The following is a 26,374-nucleotide window of genomic DNA, read 5'->3' on the forward strand; positions in this document are numbered from 1 at the left end:
AAGTGAGATAAATTACTTTAAAATATACTTTAACTTATAACCAAGCTTTTTATAGTGCTTTATCATTAGGAAATTGAAGATTTCGTTTTCACTTTCCGTGGAGAAGCGAAAGAAAAACCGAATAATTTAATATTAATATCAGATTCCATTTCCTTGCCATTTTATCCTTCACACAGATGTTGTTAAAAAAAATATCGACTGAGAACAAAAAGTTGCATTTAACATTTCATTTACATAGGAAACCCGACGAAACGGCTAAAATTCTCACTCATCCTCGTTGTTTTTCTCAGAATTTTACCGTAAAATGTTGTGCTTCGAAGCATTCAAATTCATATTAATGGAGAAGAATAAATATGCTATGATAATTTATGTATATATGTATTGCATGTCAAAAGTTAGGGAGTTTAACATCAATACCCATGTGTTTGAACGAACATTAAACAAAATTTCTTATAAATGTGTGTTCCAATCAAGGTTCCATTGGAGAGGAAAATAACTTATGCCACTGAAAAGGAGTATTTCTCGGAAACCTGAACATTCACTTTCAAGTACCTTTTTAGTATATTGAAGAATCGGTTTTCTTAAAGTCATTCAGCTGAAGCAACAAAACATGGCGTTTTGCAAATTGTTAGATTTTCAAGAAATTTCTAGCTAAAGAAAAAAACATGTTCTGCTTCATTTTTTTTATTACTTCATGATGCCTAACAATACGTAATTTCTGTAATACATTTCTTTATTAGAAAATATATTATCTGTTTGTCTTGAAATGGGGCTTTTTGCTTTTTACTCACTAGTTTTTTTGCCAAAATATTCATTTGCTCCTTTACTGTGTCTTGTATTAGGATGTAAATGTGTCTTTTTTTATATCTCAGATGAGAAACGATTATTCTTGAATATCCTTCATATCGAAAAAAAAACATTTCAAATTTCTTCATTTTTCAAAATGCACTTTTTAATTTTAAGTAGGTATCCATACTAAATGCTGTTGTAGTTTAATTCGCAGAATCATTGAAGTTTCTTCTTGGTATTATCATAAAAATTACATTTTCCTGTGCGCATTTTCTAAATTGATCTATTTTCCTGCGAAGGAAAATGTTCCAATAGAAATTTGGAATATATTTTCCACCTCTGTGAGACTGCATATTGGCAATTTTCTTTCTCTTCACACACTTTCCATAAAAGTTCGTTTAATGGAAACGTCTTCAAATACTCGATGCCAGGCGAAGGTTCGAATAAATCAATTTGGCTTCGCCATTTTTTGGGTTAAACTTTAAACTGTTCTTTTCCACCATGAAATTGTACCGTTATGTCTATAAAAGAAGATATTTTATTGCGAAATACAGCTTGAAAAGATTAACAACTCCCTTCAAATGCAAATTCCTCTATCAATGCAATAATATTCATTCGACTCTCGTAAAACTCCAAATAATAAATAAACATTTCAATTTTACAGAGCATCCACTTTTGTTAAATATATATGTATATATAAAATATTTTGACTAAAATAAGTACACTATTCAAGTTGATTTTCATTAAGTAAGATCTTTTTTCTTCTGCAATATAGACACTTTTCTCACATCATTCATCATCAAAACTAATAGATATTGTCTCTCATTGAGAGTTTTCATCTCAATACGTTAACAAATTTATTGAGGACAGGGTAAAAGGCTCCTATAATTAACATTTTTTCTCCTCATATTATCACCTAAAACGCTATTATTTTGTTAAGTCAAATTTTCTAACAAATAGTCATTCCAAATTCTGTACTGCGCCTATAAAAACCATTTCAGCCCAATAGATTTCTTCTATATTATTCTTTTTCGCATTCTGTGAACAGAGCTGAAAGGACACAGTTTAGAATAATGAATTTTGCTGGAGATTCAAGGTTTCAGCGAAGAATTTAGAAACGAAGAGAGCATTTCAGAATTTAAGTAGATTAAAAATATTGTAAAGAGCAAAAGATTTAAAAATTTTAAGAAAAATATCACTCAGAATGAACATTTCATAGCATTGACTCATGTTCAGAATGATTTTTAAAATCTTTTTTCCTTTATAAATTTAGAAATCCTCCCCAAATTAATATTTTGTAAAAGATCACACATTAAAAGTAGTGGAATAATTAAGTACATAGATTCCAATCAAGTATTCTTCTCTGCGTCCTCCTAAACTCTGTCATACCGTCAAGAATGGCTAATGTGACGACTCGATTTGGAATTCAGTCGTCATCGCGAGATAATTCGGAGATTCTTGTGGTATCCATCTTCATTCATATACAATCAGACACACACGCTAAATTATAACTTCCAAAGGCCATTCAATGCTCATAATGCTGTCTCGTCGGGCCAACTCTCACGTGTCCTTGCTCTCGTCCTCATCATCCTCCTCGCTTTCGGACTCTGTGCTGCTGTTCGACAGGAGCGCCTCCGCCTGTGGATTCACGCCTCGCGGCTGCTTCTTCGGCGTTGTCATTCTGAGCAGGGGTATTGGCTGATTTCGTACACTGTACTTCTCCCGCGACAGTGACTTCGTGTAGTTCTCCTCCGGAATCGCCTCCCTACAGACATTCAACGATAAAAGAGGGAATGGGGGAAGACAAAAAACGAATTAGCTTGAGAATCATTTTGCCAATTTTAAAAGTGACACGAAATCATAATATTCTGGATTACATCTAATATTTTTGCACACACTGATTGTTGAAGTGTTTTTCCATATTAATTGTTTTTTTTTTATTATATCTCATCATTGGATTGTTACACATTTCTTTAAAAATATCTTTTCATATTGTTAGTCTCCTACATCATGCATAAGCTACATCATGCATATGCTTCATACTAAAAGCTCTCTAAGCTTTCTATAAGTAATCATGCAAATTAAGAATAGAATACAAGCTAAATCGCTATAATTGAGAAAAATAAATATTTTTCATGCATTAAAACAGAATAAAATAATAAAATAAGACCATAACTTACAACAGCATCCATGCAAAGAGCAAATATAGATCTTCATGCAAGAAATAACTACCCATTCGCTTTATATTACCATGCAAATTGTTCTATAACAGATATCTTTTATAGAAAAATTGCGTGTGTTTCTGCGTCACATTTCAGCGTTACACCCACACAATTATCTGTAATTGTATTTCTTTTTTTCAGTGGAATTCCATGGAGGCTACAAAGCGGCGCATGCATTTTGGGGATGATAGATTGATTTTTAGTGGTTACAGCTTTGTCTTATGGTCAGTAGATGAGCTACTACGGATATTTGGCGAAGGTAAATGCTCAAACATACGGCTGGGCCGCCGTCCGGTCACGAGCAGTCTGCGGAGGAAACACAAGAATTGTAGGGAAAACATGCAATTAATAGAAAAGTGACAGAGAGAGAGAAAGAGAGAGAAAGGAAAAAAGAGAAATTATAAAAAAAAATTAATAGACAAAGTAAAATGCAGAGATAGAAAAAAATAAACCTTTTTTTAAGCCCCACTTTTTGATCAGCTAGTCTCAAACTTAAAGCCCATTAACCCAGAGATAAAACCTCAATTATTCTCCAAGTTAGTCATTTGCTGCACTCTTTGTTAACTACCGTGAACATTTTTAGTGTGATATTGTGTTATTCAGACAAGACAACAAATGAAAATAATGAGAGCCACACAAAATGGAAAAAATGGGAAAACATTAATACATATCAATTATTAATTCATTTAACACTCAAAATAAAACACTTCACTACAACTAGCTGACCCGAAAGAGACTTTAGTAAAGAAAGAAAAGTCATGGAGAGATGATAAATCATATCACAACCAGCACCAAGACAACATCTAGACACAATATAAATGTAAATTGGGAGGAACATGTTAAAAAGCATGGATATTCCGCATGAAAGGATTCATACTGTAATGTGTTTATGTTCTGTAGTGTGATTGTGTGCAGGAATAAATTATTATATAAACTTCAAAATATTTTCTCTGCGCTGCAACTAATCTTCTGTTGAGGGAATTTAAAGCATTATCAAGATTAGAGCCAAAAATGGGGAAAAGGCAGTCTAAATGCCTACATCAAATAACCTTTCTCTTCATTCAATTCATACATTTAGAGCATATAGCAATTGTCTCCTTGAAATATCAGACGCAAGGAAGGAGCGGAGCAAGACTTTCACTCCACGCACTAACAAATGACAGGAGAGAAACATTTTCCATGCTCCTGCCCGTCAACAGGCAGCAAATGGGAGAAACTGTAATGGACAAACTGTGGCACTCACCCACTGAGCTCCAGCATCGAGCCTCTACGTGTGTTGCGACGGTGACTGGCAGTAACCGGGAATGGGCCGGTGCTCGGCCTCAGATCATCCGTCATGGCGCAAATCGACGCTGATCTCTTGTCGCCGCCGCCACCCCTGCCCGTCGGTGTTGACGTCTGTCCGGATCCCACGCTGCTGTCCATCTGGATGGAGGAGTCGCTGCCCGTGATGGGATTCGCCACGTGCGTGGACCCCGAGCCCGATGACTCGCGCCGGAAGAGACCTATCACAGACTTTGCCTGTTTAGGTTTGGTTAGGCCACCTAAAGGAGGGTTCGTGCGTGCGCGCCAAACAAACATACAGAGAGAGATAGATGCAGTTAAAGTGCAAGCTAAATGATGCTATTACGATAAATCAAATCAATAAATCATAAATACAACTTAAATCATAAAATCATAATCGTGAGAATGCAGAAATGGGATTTACACGATTTCCTCAAGTGTAATTAGATTAATAAAATACAGATTGAAATCACTATTATGATGATGGCATGAGGATCTAGTTGCAATATGCTCTTGGCAATCCTAAAGAAATGATCATCTGACATACTAAGAAAGGCCAAAGGGACATAAAATGAACATTATTCAATAATTTCAGTGAGAAAAATTTTCTGTAAGAATGAGCCTCAAGCAATAGACTATGAAGAAGAATCAGAATTTATATGATGGATCTATCTATATTATTACATTACAATATATCTTCGTCTCCATCACTCGTTATCATATTAAAATAATTTTTGAAAAACAAAGACTATCAAAGAAAATGTTTTAAAGAAAATAGTGTAATTACGCGTTACATTTTTCATATTAAGAAGAGCTTTTGTACTAGTAAATTCTATTCTGATTAGACGAAAAACTGTTAATTTCTAATTATTCAAAGTTTCAATAAATTTTACGCAGAATTCAGCGTGACGTATAATTTTGAAATATCTATTTAAAAAGCAATTCTTGGAATATTTCTCACTAATTAACACGATTTTAACACAGATAATGAGTGATGCAATGGACGAACATCTAAAAAGTGATATAAAATATTGGTAAATAAATCAATAATTTCGATTGAAATTGCATTCTCTATATGAGTGATACATTAAAAATTTACAAAGAGTAACATTCAATTGATTACAAGAGTGATTCCTGAAATATTAATCAAAACTTTTTTTTTGCTGCCTACTATAATTAAATTCTATTGATTAAAATGATATTTTTTGTTGAGGAAACAATACATAACAATTTTTTTGTGAAATCTTCTTTGAAATTAGCAATTTCCATTCATTTCTCGACAATTATTCCCGAAATCACTCTCACAATGTTCAGAAAATTAAGGCGAAATAGAGTAAAGACACAATGTTTTACTCTAATTCACTATCAGCAATATTATTGGGCGGTTGGATATAATGGTGAAAATATGAATATTTACCTAAGAAAGTCGCACTTGGTGAATTATAAGCTAGGTACTCTTTATTAGATGCCCAAGCGGGAAATTCATTTTGCTTCAAAGCACCATTTTCACCTTCTTCCTCACCACGTTTCCATGGCAAAACTGTCTCAGTAGCTGTTGGTGTTGTTACTCTTTCATCTCCTACATGAAGATCAACACGTATGGAAGAAATGTTCATTAGTAGAGGATTTGCACAGTCGCGCGCGTTCTTCCAGAGGAACAGCCAATACTCAGAATATGTATTACAATGAAATTTAATTTATCACACGCACGCACAATTTCTGAGCTTTCCAAACTCCAACAGAAACTCTTTCATCTTCGACACTGTGCAATTTAACAGCAGTGGCAAATTACATAATTAGTCAAAAACTGAACTGGAAATGGCACATATGTAATGGTTTTCATTGAATAATGGCAAAGGGATGGAAGTATACTCAAATTAATTGCTTTCGAATCAACACAAATTTCAGGGTGGAGAACAATGTGACTTTCTCAGCAAACATTACAAGACAATACAACAAAAACAACCATTTGGTGTAGAACATATTCACTTGGGATCTTCACACATTCACAGAGATAATGAGAAACATAAAAAATTAAAATTTATACCTTCGGATTCTTTAGACAGTCGCTTATCTTCTTCAACGGGATTTTTTTCAATCTCACCTACAGCAAAGGTAAAAGAAAATCAAGTGAGACAAAACGTGCTAAATTGTCCTCTCATTGCACATCCTCACGATTTGCAATGGTCTTTTCACCTTCTCGGAGATGAAAATTTTATTACATTCTCGTCAGGATATGCAAATGATAAACATTCATAAAGGGGTTCAGTGATGGTGTGTAACATTAACATTTCAAGGGATATTATAATTTCACAAGTGAAAAATAAACAGAGATAAATTGTACATACAAGAAAAAACTCTCGCAATTTGCGTGAAATTCTTGGAAAATGGCGAGTATTTTCAACACACATGCGAACATATTATAAAAACATACATTATAAACGTAATGAGTGAACATATTTACACATGGAAAGAAAGAAGGGCGTTAAAAATAAATATTTAACATAATACAAAATAATATATCTTGCGTTTTTTTCTTTTTCAGAAAATCCATTTAAACATGTGAACTTATATAGCTTTAACGCATAGAAAGCTCTGCTATTTAAACTTATCTACACAAGCATTTAATGGATTTACTTAATGAATTGCAATGTTTTTTTCGCAAGCTTCAAATTGGAATTTCTTGTAAATAATCGAGATAAGTGATACGTTTAGAGTAAGATGGTCCTTATCGACTTCAGAATAAAAAAAAAACATTATTGAAATCAAGCAATTTCCAATTCAAAAAAAGTACAAGTTTAGCAACAAGATATTAAATTTGTTCAACAAAACTCAATATCCAACAAATTAAACGAAATGTTCTTTTCATATTAGGAACATTTGTTCAAAATCTTGTTGTCCATAATACAAACAAGGTCTCTTGTCTAGCTTGTAAACACGTACCGAAGTTATGGTACGAATTCTCGTGGCGCCAAGGAAGAATTAGTTCAGCTGCTGTTGGCGCAACGTCCTGACTTGCCTCATTTAGACTATTTTTGGACGCGTAATGCTTTACGAAACGAGCCTTGGACGCATCAAATCCCGGTAGACTCGAGATGTTGGCAATTAGAGAATTATAAGACGGCGCTGCCGCACGTGGAATGGAAAATTGAAATAAACACATAAACTAATACCCTATCTTCATGACTCTTTGTAACTTCAAATGGTGTTAGATTTAACAGTAACAAAAAGAAACAAAATCAAAAAGGCACAAAAAGATAAAAAAAAGTTGGTGATTTTTCTTCTGATGGATTATAGAGTGGAAAATTTGGACAAATATTCCAACTCTGCACAGACAATTTCTAACTTCGCTTTCCTCTATTCAATGGTAAAAAATAATAAAAAGAAACACTTATTGTGCATCGGAGGCAAAATATTGAATTTTAAGTGTACAATATACATTAATATAGACTCCTTAATTAACACACAGCATAATTCATTGGGAAATATGATGAAGCTCCACGAGGAAATTTTCCAATTTTAAATATGTTATAAGACTTCAGTTCTCATATTTTAATCATGCGCAAATTTTAGGTTTTCGTGTCGAAATGAAGGTGATATTTCAACATGCCACATTTAATTTGCATTCTGACAATATCACAAAGTTTAGATAGATTGTAAAGATGTACATATTTTTAAAGATGTCTTTTGTCATAAAGAGAGGCTAAGAATCATTCAATTTGAATAGAATCCAAAAGATGTAATACATATTAGAAAAGCTCAATAGGTATAATTAAAATAATATAATGGAAAAACATATTTTAGTGTGAAAAATTGAATTCAACGTGTTGGTTTTTTTCTCAACAAATCCAGAAAATGAAGAACTGAAACATGTTATTGAGTTGAAGAAAACAATTACAAAGATGTCACATGAAATGCGTACATGATAGTAAATTTTTGTATCACGCTTTTCCTTAAATTTGACCTTATTCTCATTTCACACAATGATAATTACCAGGTTAAAGATCATTGTTTTAAGTGGCAAACCAAACATTAAAGCGCTTTAAACGATGTTTGAGTGATCAAAAGAAAGAAAAAATCAAAGATAAAAATTAATGAATAGTTTCTTATCTCATGAAAAATAAATGTCTAATAAAGTCATTTGCAATTTCTTCGAGTCAGGAAAGAATTCTTTTTCAGTCTCTCCTTCTCTTCTATTTACTCAGCTAATTTTAATTTTTTTCATTCACACAAGGATGTTGCAAATATTTCAATTTCGTCTTTTTAATTAGTAATATTCTCAAATATGACTCTCCTGCCAACTTGACATTATTATAATTTGTGAAGCATAATTGAGACACTGTGTAACGTAAAAGGACTCAGAGAAAGAGAACTTACGTGATGCTTTGGCTGTGAATGTTAAACCATCGTCCCAGTCCTCATTAGCAGGTGCGGCTGCTTTCTGCTTTGGATCCTCCTCGACATCTTCATGTAGAACCTCATTGATATAGTCGACTGGAAGAAAGAAAGTTAATTAATATCTGTCTTGAGTCAAGAGAGTGCTTGTGTTCAACAGAAACTTTTGATTTCTTCCACTGCAATAAATAAAGACTCAAATAAAGGCTGCTTATCATTACTAAACAGGGAAATGAATTAAGATGTTACCACTACAATGACAGATAATTATAAAATTGCCTACTAAAATATGTCTTACAGCTCAACTTACCATGCGACAATTGCTTAGCTGAGCCATTTTGCTGGAATTCGGGGAAGGAGACATGATTCTGTTTGCTACTGCCATCCTGAAAATTATTATACAAATTATTATTATGATTACCTGAAAAGAATACATGAAAATAGTTTCAATACCTTATTCAACCTCTTGCTTCGCTTGTGATGCTTCCTATCGTTCACCATTCGTCGAATATTCATGTGCATTTTGTAATTGACCTGGAATTTAAGATGAATAGAAATTGTTATGCATAATTCCTTATAAAATATGGCATCTCTTAGTAACTCACTTGTGTTGACAAATCTCTGTCGTCAACTGCATGACGACTGTAACTCAGGCGACGATGCTATAAATTAAAGAAACAACAAATTAGTGAAATCTTTTGAAATCGCAAGGTTGCAGAGAACACTTAAAAACAAATTGATTTAGCTATAATTTATTAGTAAACAGGGGATGGAAATGCAGGGTAAATTATTCATTTAATTATATCATTGTAGCACTCTATATTCACAAATGAACACATTGAAAGCAAATAAACACTCAGGGGTTCAATTATATCGCAATTTTATCTATAATGTGTATTCGAACACTGGGAAATTAATGTTTGATGACCTCTTATGCAGAGATTAGTGAATGTGATGACAATGAGAATTTTACAATATACAGTTTGTATGAACTTCGTGTCACACATAATTCCTTTCGAAACTCGACGATAAGAGCAATTCTAGAAGGTTCAATGAACTTTTAAAATTGCTACTGAATGCCTATTGTTAGACACTCCTCCCCAACTGTAATTTAACCCTCTTGTACACACTGTTGATATTAACATAATGTACACTTTTCAAAGAGGAGAAAAAGATTCCTTTTACACAAGTAAAAAACACATAAAACGATTTCGTACCATACTCAGAGAAGCCTGCCATCGTCAAAAAAGGTCACACCATCAATCATAGGGATGAGATAATTGCAAGGAGAAAATTTTTATAATTCATTAAAGAAATTTATACCTCCATTTCAATTCATACTTTTGTTGATATCAATTAACAACACAAACAAGAGAAAAACAAACTCAGTGTTAGAAAATTAACAAAAAGAATACTCCTTTCAAAAGTACAGAATGCACAGATGTTATCTCACAATTAGTTGAAATTAGCAAATTTAGCTTCTTCCATCTCAATTTCATTTAGTGGATGACTTGTTTTAATAATATTGCCTCATTTCAGCTACAAATACAAAGGTTATTGTGAAACAATATGTGAAACACCGAGGTAATTACTGTGTTTTCTTAATTGCTTTAAAACACATAGATTTTTTCTTCTCTATTTTTTGCAATTTTTCCTGTGATATTTACGTGCGATACACACAAACCAATCTTGTGATGTTGTGTATTGTGAATATAAAATAGAACACAAATATCAACACTCTGGTAACATTAAGAGACAAAACCAAACTGTGAGAAATGTGCCATGCAAAATTGTGGCAATATCTTCACGGAAAAAATTCACAGAGGAATCTTTTGCATTGGGCATCAAATTACTCTATAAAATATTCACACTAGCCACACTAGTAATGTTAGTTCATCTGTTTAACTCAACAGAATTCATATCAAGTGAATATAAGGAAAATGAAGAAAAATCAAGGAGAAATAACATGGAGTTTTCAAGATACGTCTCACTTCTAATTTAGTGTTATTTCACCTTAAAATCAACCACTGTGATAAATGAACACCTCAAATATACACAAGACTGAATGTGAAAGTTCAATAGTTACCCTTCTTGGTTTCAATTCTTCAGCTAGAAGATGATGAATTCTAGCATCTGTGAGATCTTTCTTTGATGGATTGTAATCCAACTCGTGCATGTCCAAGTTTCGTGATGAATTCTCCAAATTTGAGAAGCTTGGACTGTGAAAATAGAGAAAATAACATCAATTAGAGAGACGAAACTCACTAAACTCGCCCTGAAAACAATCATTTCCGTATAAATTCAATTCTACAGTAAACTACTAACTCAGTGCATAAGACAAAGAAAACTATATTAAGACAAATCTGTGATTGCTGTCGTCGCTGTTTGGTGTGAGAGAAAAAGTTGAGATGAAAAATTAGCTCTTGCATGCGCTCTGCTTTTGGGCTATTCAGCTGCACAAGTACACAGAAAAGATTAGTTACTCTCTAAAAGAAATCATTTACCCTCTCCCAAATCTATGACTCTGCATTAAATGGTAAGAAAGTGTTTTCAATTGCATTCTAAGAAAAGCACGTTCTCTTCTTGACAAATTTTGCCACACAGAGAACAATTATCTAAATTTGTGGTTGCGAAGCTGCAATAAGTAAATCTCTATAGATAAGTTTATATCAAAGTTAATACGTTGCAAAATAGCTCTCGCTTGTAAATTCGTATCTCCATGCACTGAATTACTGGTTTACCAGTTTGCACTGTAGATTGACGGGCCCAACCTTCCGCCCATGTATCCGGCATAGTTCCTGAACAGAGCGCTCATCGACTCTGTGCCGGACATCTGCCCAAGAGTCGATGGATTCCTTCGCATGAAATCTATGGCGTCTTTCATTGCCAACTTGGAGTATGTTTCCAGGATCTTCGGTTCAGCACCCTAGAATAGAGACAGACACCAAGAATGTTGATTACAGTCATTCTTCTACACTATAATAGTTGACAATGAAATGGAGAAAGAAAGATACTCACTTGATGATCTCTAATGAGATATGGTCTGATGAATCTATTGTCAAATCTCTTAAATTTATCCCTAACATTGTAGTTGCCAGTCTTTCCAACGATATCCTCGATGCCCGCCATCATGTGATCCATAAACTGCAATGAGGAGTGCAATAACCTTTAGCCATGAGTCTGTGTGGATGTATCATATATTCTTTACCCTTTCGTGAATTCTCTCATTCATGGATGGTTTCTTCTTTTCGGCCCGTTTCACATTAAGAATCTTCACCAGTGGCTTTATGGTTATGCCCTGGACAAATACTGTGAAATAGATGACGGCGATTGTTGTTGTCACGAACATCGTGTGATATTCCACTCTCTCGTTTATGAGCAGAACCAAAGCAAAGGCCACAGCACCACGGAGACCTGAGGAAATCATTTTAACAGGGAATTATTTCACGAGAAAAAGCTTGAGATTAGGCAACTGTGCAGCTAAATTAGGAATAGGCTGAAGTGTCAATTAATTGCTTAAATACAACACTCCCAATCACACACGCACAACACGCAATACTTAATTGCTTCAACTCACCCCCGTATGACATCACAAATTGATCCACTTTGGATAATTTGTGGAGTCTAAATTGATTAGCTATTGCCACAAGTAGAATGACACCTGAAACAACGAAAAAGAGAGTGAGAGAGAGACTATTTACTCAATTCCACAATTAAATGATGGCTGTTGGTATGCAAATTAAAAGTAAACGATGCTACTTCGGTCAAACCAGGCACAAACACAATATTTACCTATTATGCGGAACACGGTGCAGAAGAGAATTGTCAGGAGCACAAACCACGTATTCCATTCGTGTTTGTTATTCACTGTCGCCACTCCCAGGAACATGAAGATAATAGTTTCAGATGAGCTGGACAACATTTTCAGGGCATATTTCACTGTCGTGTGAGATTTGTGCGAAATATTGGCCTCAACATAGTTCTTCATCGTAATACCACAGAAGGTAATGCTGTAACATTCCAGAGACGTGCATATGCATTATAAACAAATATCATTGATACACAAATTGATTCAATGCTTACGCAAGAATTCCACTCATGTGGAAAATTTCTGCATTCAAGTACGCCAAATATGCCATAACAAATATGAATATTGGTTCAATTACGCGCACATGATCCGTGAATCTCGTAACAAGTCCAGTCAAAAAACCCCAAATGACGCCTAAGGAGAAAAGAGGAATATGCGAGAGTCAATTAATTTAAACCAATTCATTTAAATGATGTGTAGAATGCTCAGCAATTCATACAACTAGTTTCATGTCAGATCGAGACTGGATGAGGCTCTTCAATCCGGAATCACGCAGTAAAGTGACTCTCCTAACCGGAAAAAACTCAATTATCCCGGCAAAAGTGATCATTCCTAGGCCTTCGCAGAGACACAAATACTCATTCTGCAGTATTTGGAGTGGATTATTCGTTTAAACAGGCTATGTTTTGCCACTTGAATTACACTTTTTGCCCCACAATTGATCTCACGCAGGCATGAAAATGAGCAGTTGTGAGCTTCTGATAACGCAAGTGTACACCAAGTGCAAGAAAGTTAGTCTCTTAAGGGCAGTTTGCCAGTGTGGATCGAAAAGAGTGACAGTGATCGAAGTCTTTTAAAGAATCCTTCTTTTAACCTTGAACATTGTGAAGCAAAAAGAGATGAAAGTAACAAATTCCACTCACCAATAAACGTTCCGCCAAGCGCGACGACAAGAAAAGATGCCACACCACTCACAATGTCCACAGCCTCTATATTGGATATTCCTATTTCACTGTACGAGTCCATCATGTGATAAACAACCACCTTTTATCGTTGAGAATGAAGAAAAAAACGTGATCAAAAACGTGCAAATGGATAAGATTTCAATATCCTTTCAAGCAACATAATGTCGTGTGGATACAAATGACATACCGTTACAGCATCATTGAGCAGAGATTCGCCAAACACGACAATGTATAGAATTTCATTCACGTGAATCTCCTCGAAGACAGCCAACACTGCCACGGGATCCACGGCGGAAATGAGTGAGGAGAAGAGGAACATGTCCAGAAAGGGAATTTCACCGCGTCCCTCCGCCGTGAAGATTCCAGTGAGTCCGCAGGCCCACAAAGACGTTCCTGAAGAGACAAACAAAACAACAGTCATCGTCAGTTAAATAATCAACACGCCTGAATAGCAAAAACAGGTGAGAATGGGAAATCAATCAATGGAAAATTTGGGAAATATCACAGCATTAAATGAGTATTTCTTTGTGGGTAAAAGCCACAAATTATGTACATATATGAGCTATAAATGATAGAATCAAGAATGAATTTACTTCACGCTTAATTACACACCTATACATACACGTTTAGACCCGCCCCGAAGCTTTCCTCGCATTCTAAGCATATGCAGAGCTGATAGATTTAATCCAAATAACTTTCAACAGCTCTTCCATAAATTTTTTACAGGCCATCTTTCACAAAATAATCTCATAAATACATATGAACTCGCAGTTCCGCACAAGTTTTATGGCGTAGATTAATTTTTAAAAGCGAATTTAGTTCAAAGTATACTTCTTGTGTGATTTTTTTCTTCTTTATGAATTATCGCAATAAATCTTTCAACGCACAATCCGCTGCAAATAAAACTTTTGATGGAAAAATTTACTTCATATTTTATGTGTCTTAAAGTTGTAGATTTTAACCTTACTTTAAGAAACCTAAATAGCCAAAAAGTGAGAATATGCTTATATTTTCCAGAGGATTGAGTCTAATTTGATGGACTTTATCGTTCTTAAATTGATACCATTTTAACCCGTTAAATGTTAATATAACCTAATGCTAAAGATTACAAGGAAATTTTGTTCATTTGAAGGATTATTGAAAATAAATTTATCGTCTCACCAATTGTGGCAATATTAAAGATTGTTCCAACCACAGCCATCAACAAAATGGTGCCAAGGTGGTCAAAGAAGAGTCTATTTGGCATAAAATATCCAGCATCGAGAATTATCGGTGGTAGCATGTAGAAGAAGAAGGTGTCTGGCGTGAGTGGTGATATTTGAACACTTGTCGCATAAAACAATATTATTCCGATTATAACACCAACAACGATTAGAAGGCAAGACTCGGGGAAGATTTTATTGAGTTTTGGTGTCATGTGAAACCCTGAAATGAGAAAAGAAATATTAGTAAAAGAGAAAAAACAGAGAATGCCTGCAAATGAGATGAAAAAAAATACTTTAGTTTATTTATTCACACCGAAATATTCTCGACTTCCCTCTTTTGGTGAAAATACCTGAATTATTCACAGTTTTCTGCCGTCTACTGGTGATTAACACAATATTCTCTTGTTTGCACATTCTACACACGAAAAGCATTGTCGCGCCATTTCACTTTAGCATTCCCAACAAGGACAGGGTCAAGGATGAAAAGGACATAAGTGGCACGAAATTATAACACGATTTTTAACATATGTATTGCCACTGTGGAGACGGCAAACGTATCGATTGCCATTTCATAAATTCTCTCTGTCCCTCTCTCTTGCTCTTTATAAGTACACTCAATTACAGCTAACGATAGAGTTTTATGTCCGCTTCAGAGGACATTTTATTGATCTTATCAGGCAACTAAAAGAGATGCGGCAGATTATAAAATGCTTTCACTCGCATTCAGTTGACACACACACACAGGCTATAAACCAATTTATTCTCTTCGTTGCTCAATTGCTAGAATTACTTGTCGTTACTTATTGTTATTCAATCAATAGCTTCTTAGTCATTTAATGTTATTTTAGCTCAATATCGAACATTTTTGGTAGTACAATTTTTTTAAACAATATTTTTATAAAAAGCAAAATTTAAAAAGAATAAATGCAAGAGAGAAAACATGTTAAATATTCAACATTATATTAATTATCAATTTAAATATTTAATATAAATGAACTTTTTCAGAAATTGAATGATAAAAAATTTATTGAAACACAATCTGTGCCTTTTTTCGCCATTGGTGTAAGCATTTATGTTTCAACCAATTGAAGCTCATTATCACTCTGATAAAAAAATAGTACTTTCAGTTTTTTTTTAATTAGCTAACACCACCCACATATCAAAATATGTGGTAAAACTGAAGTGGAATTGAGAATGCAGTATGGTTGATAAATTGAATGAGCTTGTACGGGTTATAAATCAACTATCAATTTTAGCAAATGCGTGTCATTTTAGCCGTTCTGCAGTGGCGAATCAGCTCAAGGTAGCCACATAATTAAAGTGGATGCTTCAGTTACAATCTATTGTTGATTATGTCTCACTTGATACACTGAAAACTGCGCACGTCATTCAAATGCGTCAGGAATTCTCTCTTTTTTTTCTTTTGGTATGAAAGGAATTATATACAAATATTGTAACAAGTGTGCCTTAAATTTGTCACGCGGCATCACATTCTGTCAACATTCTATTTGTGCAAATTATACATTCGAGTGTTGAATTTTCAACAGTCAATATCTTGTATTTGCCCCACGCAAATTCACAAGACACTTTTGCGTACAGTAATGTCTGCGGAAATTTATGGTGCCCCAGAAGAACAATATATCTTATTTGTTCTCACGTACCGATTTTAGCAATACTCGCTGAAAGAATCCATATGCCAATGATGAAGGGTGTTTCCACACGTGAAAAGTCCACCGTCGTCACTGGATAGTGCTCCACGGGTTCATCACCATGACTTTGCTTATCACTTGTCGATATCTCATTGGCCTCATTGTGGGAACTGGAAGTCGTTGGCTCGGACGCCAAAACCTCCGCCGACCTCTTGTCCGGGCCCATTGGACCGAAATCCAAGCCCGGATATGTCGATTTCAGCTCCGAGGGCTTCGCAGAATCGATCTGGAATTACAAAAACAATCAATACTTCTCAAATACTAAATGCAGTAGCCTTCAAAATTTATCATTTCACCCACATAAAATTGCCCAAAAGCGCCCTACGTGTCTATTATGCGGTAATGTGGAAAATTTACATGCAGCAATTGTTCCCTTTATCATGTACATGAATTCATCATAAATATCTCCCTCGCGCACCGGTTCAGGTAATATTAATACATTTTTTACGCAACACGAAGAATGCAATAAAATATTCATTTTCTTATCACTTTTCTCATACATTTATATGCGTTTTTCTCCTCTACCGTCAAATTGGTGGTTAAATGGATTTTTTCATGGACACATTCAGTCTACGTTCTCAAATATAACTGTATGAGAAAACATTTAAGAGTATTTGTCAAATGAAAGGTTTAGATTTCTTGTAAAAATAAGGGCTTCAACATCACATTTCCAAGCTTATGAGAATCTTTTGAAAACCTAAAAGAAAATAAATTTTTGAATAATTACTATTTCATAATGTGTTTAATTGTGATAAATTGTAAATAAAGCACTTCAGAATGTCCACTTTACAGATAAAGGCAATCAGCAGTTGTGAGACATACATATAAATCACATATCTTGAGCACATTCTTAATTGAGTAAGAGCTCATGAGAGGCACTTTTGGGATTTCTTATCATATACTCTAAATAGGGCTTTGTTTAGTCTGAAGAAATCAATCGAAATCACTTGAAAAAGTATCAGGTTATAGAGTTACCATAGATAAAGAAAACTCTTTTTTATCACATTGTGAACTTGAGAAACTTGTTTATATTTTCTTCTGTTCGGAGAATATCTGAGGAGTGAAAAAAAAAATTAATCAGACATAATACTCAATGACTTGAGAAAAGAAAGAATGAGGCCAACAGTGGATTTATTTTGTCTAAAAGTGAAGAAAATACAATTACATGTTGAATTGAAAGTCATAAATATCATTTCTGTTATCGCACTGCAAGAATAAGATAGTTGAGTAAATTCTCGATAAGATGACCGAGATTTTTCGGCGCCTCGCAAAAGCCGACCGTCATAGCCAAGGTTGACACAAGCTCTCGAAAAAGATTGATTTGAATGCAAAGCGCCCACCCAATTCAATCTTCACCAGTGGAAAGATAAACAATACTTGAAGCCCAAGAGTGAATTAATTAGTAATTGTCGGATGTCGCGGTGTTTGTTTACTCTCGACCATTGAATTTTATTATATTGCGGCACAGATAGGCAGCAGAAACTCCCAGATTTCTATCTTCAATTAAAAGACCATTAAAATAATGCTTGAATTAATTCCGACTTGCACTGCTCTTGTCTATCTATAAATAGAAATTGTCTTGCGGAGTAATTTTTGTCTCTAATCTCCAGTGAGGAAGAATCCTCAAATTCCCTTGATTGGATTTTTATTAATCCAAAGTATGGAAATCCGTTTGCAAACCTCGTGAATTTAAAATAAATTAGAATATGTATTCAGCAGCTTTTGCGTATTAACGAGAGAAAGACGCGTGGGTTGTAATCAAATTTTTCCACTACTTCTCTCAATGCGCAAATGTCCTCACAACATATCTATCACTAAGCCATCCCACACCCGCAGGTTAAAGTTCATTTGCCGCCCCCAAAATGTGTCTGTAGATTTCTGGCAAATTCGCCAATCTGCGTCACTGCATGGTGAATTGTTAATTTGCCGATCCATCCATAATCTCCAGTGAATAATTTGATCCACTTTCCCCTCCATTGCCACCGATATTGATTTATCGCTCCACCTCCACACGAAATTTTATTCAACATTCCAAACACAAGGAATGGAAGGATTTTTTTTTCAAGTACTCTGACTCAATCGAAAAGGACCTGCTTGGCTTTATGGTCGTATTTTTTAGGAATCATTTATTGCCCCATAATGAAGCTTAATTGCAGCTTATGTTGTGGGCAAAGGCGACATGAAACGAAAGCCAAGACATAAAATGCTGGAATTAGCCATGTTGAGATTTATAGGAGTTAGAAATTTTCTTCATAGGCAGTCAATTAACACTGAATTTAGGAAAGAATTCTTTTCACAACGTCCCCAATATTATGCGCAAAACATTTGTAAAATTAATTGCTCAAGGCTTTCTTGCATTCTTCCATGATCTTTCTTTGGTGTGCTCAAATGCACAATAGTATCGTGGGAATATTTCTTTGAAAAATGCAGCAATTAGTGTCGATTCGCCATTTTTATGATGCAATTAGTTTTCTTTTTCATCTTTTATCGCTTTCTGTGTAATGACTTTTAATTTTTACGCTCAATTGTCAACTTCAGATCGAGAGTTCTGAGCCGAAAAAATGGACAGAAATTGAAGAGAAGTAAAAATCAAGAATTTCTTCCAAAACTAACATCAAAATACGGTGTTATAAAGAAATGCAACAACTCTTCCCGGCTGAAATACTAAACTTGAAAAAAAACACACCATAAAATCTATTATCATGTATTAAAAGCTATTTAACTATGTATGTAGACTCTTTTCAACAATTTACCAGCACACTATCAATTATCGTTGTATTGCAAGTTACATAGCAACATAATTCAAATGGCACGAAAATATCATATCATTTGTTCGCGAATGAACAAAAAATCTTACTTGTCATCACTCTTTTTCCGCCACATTATTAATTGAATGAATTATTTCGCATGATCAAAAGGCATCATAAAAATGTAGGTCAAGTGTTAAATGTCTATTATTAGATTGAAATACACAAAAAAGTGAGGCGTAGCAAATTAAAGAAAGATAATTAAGTTAAAACCACATCTTCCCTTTGCATATTAGTAATTTTTACTGCCAATCTCACGATCTCAACTTCCGAAAACAATTAAAAAAAATCATCTTTGAGGTACGGAAAATGGACTCACCGTGAAAACATCCGTAGATCCTTCGACGGTTGTGCGATTGGGCCTCGCCAAAACCAATTGTGTGCGAAATAAGAGCACTCCTAAAAGCACCATAATTACGGCCATCGTGGTGTTGCTGCTGCCGCCTCTTTTACCACAATTTCTCACACGACGACACAGCTGGACGCCACCGTGACAAATTAAACTAATACTCTCACTATATATACTATGGACATGGGGGAAAAATTGACTACATTCATTCGCTGGATGCTCTTTAGCGAGATTTGCTGCCTTCGATGATCTCTTGCAGCATCCCTGGCGCGAAAGGTTCATCTCCAGTTGCAGCAGAGACGTTGTCATTCTCCAGCAGACAACGGGAATAAAAAAAATCACAGTGCTTTCTTCTCTTTGTCTTTGGCGTCTTTAAGGATCCACTCTCAATTGTGTGTCGCCTCTGCACACTTGAAAAACTGTCTCACGTGTCACTTAATTCACCTCCAGTTCACTCAAAGTGTCCAGTTGACTCAGGCTTGGATTTCAGATGAGACCACAAGTCATTTTCCCACCGCCATTGATGATCTCTTTGCCAACAGCCGAGTGAGTGCACCTGAAAGAGAGAAAATTCCATTAGTAAAGGATTTTCCTCCACTTAAATATTTATCATCACTTCCACCCCACAAACACAATCCTCCGGCTCAGCCTCAAGAATAACACTCAATGACACCGAAGGTGATATAAATTTAGGACTTGCGAGCTCGACGAGGGAGAATCGTGCACACAGATGAACTGTGATCCCTTGGGGAACTCACGAGCCCCACAACAGGAATTCAATTTGAGCTTATCTCCAATATTCATCCCTGCTAGACTCATGAGTAGCCATTTAAAGCCATTCTATTTGCAACGAAATTATCCATTACACACGTAAGCTTATGGCGCTTTACAATGGAATGTGCGACTTTGGAGCATTAATCACGATGAAGAGATAATTGAGCGAAAATACGCGTTACATTGTGTACAAAGCAGAGATTTTAGCGTTTATTAGAGGGCAATAGAAATACAGAATTAACACGTGTAATTCCATTTGATGAATGTGAAAATCTATTGGATAAACAGTCTCGAAATTTGACTACTAGAGTATGTGAAAGTCATATTCAATAAACAATCCCCATTAATATTTCACTCTTCTATATTTATACAATTTTTATTTAGGATAAATTTAGATATTCAAAACGACATTCCTGTTGAACTTCCACTGCACACGTCATTTTTTTCTCTACATGAGAAAATCCTGGTCTATTTTCGAATTCGGAAAACATTGCTTTTGCCAATTTTTGTAAATTAATTTAGACTTTATGAAAGTGTGAAAAATTGATATTTCGCCAGTGGTATGACACATATTACACAGAGAAAAGTTAATTGATTTAAAAAATCAATAATCTAAGTACGATTTCAAGTAACTACAGTGTGTGAAAAAACCCATTATTGCAGACTTAGGACGTTAGGAATTTTTTGAAAAGTCTGAAATCAATTTATTAACTTTAACCAAGTAATTACCACTCATTTTTCTCTGTGCAACTTACACATCTCCCACGTGAATTTTTGTCATATAGACACATTTTCTGAACATAGAAGATGGGGAAGAAATGGTTATCTGAAGACAACGCCTTCATTCTATTTACACGAGTCTCGCCAGCCACTGCAAAGAGCTTCAGAAGAAGCATTTAACAAAATCTAATAGAAATCCACGTCACGCAAGCGTCTGTGTAAGAGTGATGGAAATAATAATGATACAAAGTGCCTTTTCCTCGTGAGGAAAGACTTCCTTTAGTTGCTGCCCGAGTAAGAGGGAAATATGAGAAATGTTAGTGGCATTTGAGGGATAAAAAAAGAAGTCTAAAAACACATGGTTAAATGTGACTGTGGCATTTCCGTCCCTCTTTTCTAGCAAAATGTAAAAGAGATAATAGAGGTAGAGTCTGGCCTCTTCCTTCCATTCCATTCTGCCCTCTGACACAACATTCCCCCTTCTTACGCCGTCACTGGCAAGGAGATTCAACCAGCTGTTTGCTCGGTTTTGATTATTCCCCATTCGCTTCCTTCTCCTTTTGTGCGCTTACAGTGTTGGTGGGAAATTTATAGGCAGTTGAGGATTAAAGAAATATTAATTATGGCTTCATTGAAGCAGAACGGCTCAACAAAAAAATTGCCAATGGCACAATATCACCCTGTTTGCAGTATTCCTGTGGTCAGTGCAATGAGAAATAAGAGAGTAACGCCGTGGCATTGTGGTCTGAATTTAGAGAATTTGTGAACTCTGTTGAACTTGTAGTGCGATTGAACTCAAGCATTGCAATTCAATTGAGACACAGTGAGAATGCAGGGAACATTTTTCTCTCTTTCAGTATCTTCTTCGCGCATTGATTTATTTCGAGCAAACCCTAACTCTATTATTGCTGAACTGCACTTTCACACTATTTCCACACTTATTTCGCTTTATAACATATATCATTATCACACAAACAGCTGATTATCTCTATCGCGCTTCTTCCTCTCAACATTATACATTATATTATTTAATCATTTGGCACAGTATTAAAAGTTCTTTTTGCCCCTGACATTGACAGTGACGATGGAAATGAGCTTCGCAATCGTCACACATTTGAAGAAATTAATGAATTTCCTCAACATTGTGATGATAAAATTCACGCCTCACAAACATGACCTCTTGAGTAATAGCCTATAATCACTGCACTTGGGCTGGGATTTTGCAAGTGGAATATCAAATGAGTCACACTGCGAGCTAAAAACTTGATTGTCTCTCCACAACTTCTTCACTGCGGATATGCCAAAGAGAATACGCAGACAAGTTTCTGCGCTGAACGAAGGAGTGTTCGCTTAATATGTAAAGTCGCATATAATTGGGGAAGAAGAGAATGAGCAAGAACTTGACTTTGCACGTGGAAATCCATCAAATATTACTGTGTTTCTTGTAAGCGACCCGTTCTAAGAATTTACCCGTGGAGAACAAATGTTCTTTTCAAACATATCGCGATGAACGACTCGCACTGAAAGTCAGGCGGATCGTTATTTGCAGAAAAAATAACTGACACAAGATATTTCATCATTTGCGGAAGGCACACAGAAACGATTGTGGTTTTTTCCTCCCTACCATTTGGCCAAATTTCTGTTGTGAGTTTCTGGTGAAACTTGATGGATTTCTTGTGACCGCAAAAATAATGACTACATATATATACTCTTCATTCCACCTCAAACACTCCTCACTATTCAACTCGTCTCGCGCTTTTCAATTATAAAATGAAATTAAATTAAAATTGTAATTCCATATGACACACTTCAGAATGACAATGTGCTGCCACTTTTTCACCATTCACATTAAAACACGAGATTTAAAATTAGATCTCTCGCCTCTGTTCCTCTCCAACTGGAGAACTTGTGTGTGATTCAATTGATTGCAATTTCCGAAAATAGCACAACTTCACTGGCCATTATTTCCATTCTAAGTTGACGGGTAGAATATACCTTTTATAGGAAAATCTGACTTCACAAACTGTTTGGGAGACAAGCAAAGACCAGCCGAGAGACCGGCTCGACGTGTTGTGAATGAATCCCGCGTCACACACAAACTGAACGTTTCAGTGAGTAACAAAACTCACCGAGGCGCCGCACAAACACACGAAATCCACTCCCTTATATACCATACACACAAGGCAAAATATAAACTATCTTTTCTTCACATAGCTGAACAAAAAAAATAAATAATATGGTAAGCAGTTGAATTCTAATTCATGGCATTTCCACCACATAGAAATTCGCGAGGAAATAGAGAAGAGAATTCCTGAAGAAAAATCACGATTTTTTAAACTGAAGTCGTGAGTGAGAAAAATATGTGGTATTCACGTGAAACTGCCATCAAATAGCGATGAGATTTTTCTTACTATAAAGAATTTTGGCTCACGAGTTTGTTTAAATATCTGCGCCTTTTCAATGTTTGTCAAAGAAAAAATCCACCCAATTTATATGCAATAATCTAAAGGAATGTATAATATTACATACTTCATATATCACGCTAACAGTGTTGAACTCTTGTCCACTCCCCAGACCATGGATTTAACAAGCAAAACACAATTACTGTGCACTAGTGAGAAATTCATTAAAAGTTCACCCCAGGCTCTGTCCTCATTGGATTTCCCACACCACTTATCAATTTACGCAACAATGTCCTTCTTGTCCTCTCAACGCCTATATGCACAAGAGAGCTTAGAAAAGTGAAGAGATGCGCAATATTTCTTGAATTTCTCAATTTTCTTTGCTTTCTGCTGGTTACCAAAGAAAAGTCCAAAAAATAACCACGACGAAGGCTTACATTCATAAAAATTTATGTGTCTTGTGAGCAAACTCCATAGAAAAATTGTCCGAAGAAAATCCTTGTGAGGCAAACAACACCATGACACTATATATTCTCGAAAATTTCTCTCACTCAATCACATTAAGAGCATATAAACAGAGTTGAAAGTGGAACATTATATTTGCTTAGAAGAGTGATAAAAAAAATGTGGCTAAGCAGAATTTACATATTCATTTGTGTTATCGAGAATTTCAAAATGAAAGAGCGATGATAAGCACTCGGTGTGCTTGATTTATAGAGAGCTAAACTTTTTGCGAACAATTCAAAATGCAAGAATCACTTTGAAGCGCAATTCAAACTTTTAATTCCAAATATAACGCTTCTGTCGTGGCAAGACGTCCCCAACAGAGTATTTTTCGTCCTGATAACATTGTATTTTCTCATATCCTGATCTGTTATCTAGAAACCGCCCATTTCTGATGCTATAGAAAATGTATTTTGCTAAATTGCGCATATTTCCACGCTGTCTTCTTGCATAGGAGTGTCGAGAAACACAACTAAATGTCTGGCTAATCCATTTTTAGCACAAAATCTAGGCAAAATCTCTCATCAAAAGCATCCTCATACACTGAACAAACATTTAGGCCATTTGTTTCTGAACACAGTCGCGACTCTTCCAGATATATTGTCTATTTATACTCTCTATAGCACCGAAGATCCATCAACTTTTTCACCTCCGGAATAATGAACATCCCACCCAAAGTCTTGCCTTCGCAGTGAGACTGCGAGAAGGTCACAAGAATTCAGTATTTGTCTTGCAATGACGATATGAATTCTATCTTTGTCTTTTGAACCTTCTTCACACAGCACAGTGAATAGATAGCATCTATTTGCAAAAAGCAGATCCTCTTGCAGACCACTGAATCTGCAGTTTATGTTTGTGAAATCGTCAACAAAGTGAAATAAAGCGATAGATATAATATAAATATATTCGTAGGCAAGAGACACGGATCAAGATGGAAAATGGTATCTTCTACAAACATACAATTATGATTTCAGAATTCAATCATCCGTACCGAATATCTGCAGACTTTCTGCATTAACATTCTAAAGCCATATTTTTGTGCGAAATTTCTTCCACGCATAGACTGAAGTCTTGAGAATTCAATTTGAATCAAATTTAATTTTGCAGTTCGTCTGACATCGCGAAAAAGGGGTGAAAACGTGCCACTTTCGATGCCCTCTAAAGCATCACATTCCAGCGGTGGAAAGAGAGGTTAGCAAAATCAATATAACATGTGACTAAAGAATATTACACCACTAGGATTATATATGTACAGCTAGACTACCTTGAATATTTGATTTTCTGCAGAAATCCGCTTCATTTTACCATAAATATACAATATATACTGACACCAAACAGATAAAAATTAATCTCTGGGATACGGAAAGGCTCTCTAATAAATTCACTCAATATAATATTTGCTCTACAGCGAAAAAAATGGAGAAAATGTGTGTGAAAATGAGTGAGTTACTCTCTTGAAACATCACATTTAGCGCGAATGATGAGAAAAGAACTCGTAATAGTTTGACCTTAGAAGTGTGACAAGAGAAAAATCCTTTTCGTTATGTATGAAAAATTATGTAACCCTCTGACGATGGAAACTTACAGAGAGAAAGCTTTCTTTTCAATCAAAATCCCTCCAGAGCATCGAGAGGAAAATATCGCTGGAGGACTGAGGAAACTCAACAAAATTCTATACGATTCAATTCACTTAAAACACGCAAACCCAAATCAATTCTTATAACGTAGTTTTTCTTCCTCTCTCTCCCTATTTCCCACACGTCAATCCTCAATTTTCACCGATGTAGGACCGAAAAAAGGCAAAGGCCAAAAGAAACACCGCACATCCAACAAAGATACAGACACGATACGCGGACACAAGGCGTCAATTTGATTTCAATCAAGTATCTTTAGTGGTAGCAATTGGTGAAATGTCTTTAGGTGATGATTTTCCCAGAGACAATTCTCACTGAAACTGGCCGCCATTTCTCACTCGGCCACATTGAAACACTGTGAGTTTTTGGTGGAAAATCTCGCTCTGGATTCTCTCTCTCAACAGAATGCACATAATACTCTCACTCTCCGGAGGCCAACATATTGACGTCTCACAGAATATCGAAAGGGGCTGCTCACACGAAACCATTCCTGAACATCTGCACAAAATCACCACCAATCACGAGCGCCTCCCTCACAATAAACATCAGAATGAAGAGATAGAAGTAATTAAAATCATAGTTAAATGGTTTTGAGCGCAAGAAAAAAAACTCTTAAGGAACAGGAAGCTACGATTGAGTATCCCTTTTCGACAACACCGTCGAATAGACTTTGGAACTGTCTAGGCGTCTCGGTGCCATTGAATCAGCTGATCTCAACGCATGCGTCCAACGTTCATTCAATTCCCATTATTATTTACTCTCTCTCGCTCTCTCTTTCTCTCTTTCTCTTTATATACAATTTCCCTG

The 26,374-nt window shown here is 35.4% G+C and overlaps 1 protein-coding gene across 10 annotated transcripts; it reads right to left on the bottom strand.

Moving 5' to 3' along the window:
• Positions 1–668: 668 nt before the first annotated feature.
• Positions 669–25,935, bottom strand: LOC132256914 (sodium/hydrogen exchanger 3). 10 transcript variants are annotated; one of them, XM_059753512.1, is made up of 23 exons: positions 25,519–25,935; positions 25,198–25,335; positions 19,504–20,089; positions 16,330–16,603; positions 14,625–14,888; positions 13,651–13,856; positions 13,422–13,542; positions 12,774–12,912; positions 12,483–12,700; positions 12,268–12,351; positions 11,899–12,104; positions 11,709–11,834; positions 11,432–11,616; positions 10,777–10,909; positions 9,908–9,922; positions 9,296–9,352; positions 9,144–9,224; positions 9,001–9,076; positions 8,673–8,789; positions 6,343–6,399; positions 5,713–5,874; positions 4,255–4,555; positions 669–2,554 (listed from the first exon to the last, which is right to left on the bottom strand). In XM_059753512.1, exons 3-23 carry the CDS (start codon positions 19,840–19,842, stop codon positions 2,350–2,352), a joined length of 3,366 nt encoding a protein of 1,121 aa, XP_059609495.1. In that variant the 5' UTR covers positions 19,843–20,089; positions 25,198–25,335; positions 25,519–25,935; the 3' UTR covers positions 669–2,349. The 10 variants fall into 10 exon arrangements, with proteins under 10 accessions (XP_059609495.1, XP_059609496.1, XP_059609498.1 ...); XM_059753513.1 differs by lacking the exon at positions 25,198–25,335; XM_059753515.1 differs by lacking the exons at positions 25,198–25,335; positions 25,519–25,935 and adding an exon at positions 23,023–23,148 and having other exon boundaries at positions 11,462–11,616.
• Between the last annotated feature and the right edge of the window lie 439 nt (positions 25,936–26,374).

This window comes from Phlebotomus argentipes, unplaced genomic scaffold, assembly GCF_947086385.1.
Source record: "Phlebotomus argentipes unplaced genomic scaffold, Phlebotomus argentipes genome assembly contig_33, whole genome shotgun sequence".
NCBI lineage: Eukaryota > Metazoa > Arthropoda > Insecta > Diptera > Psychodidae > Phlebotomus > Phlebotomus argentipes.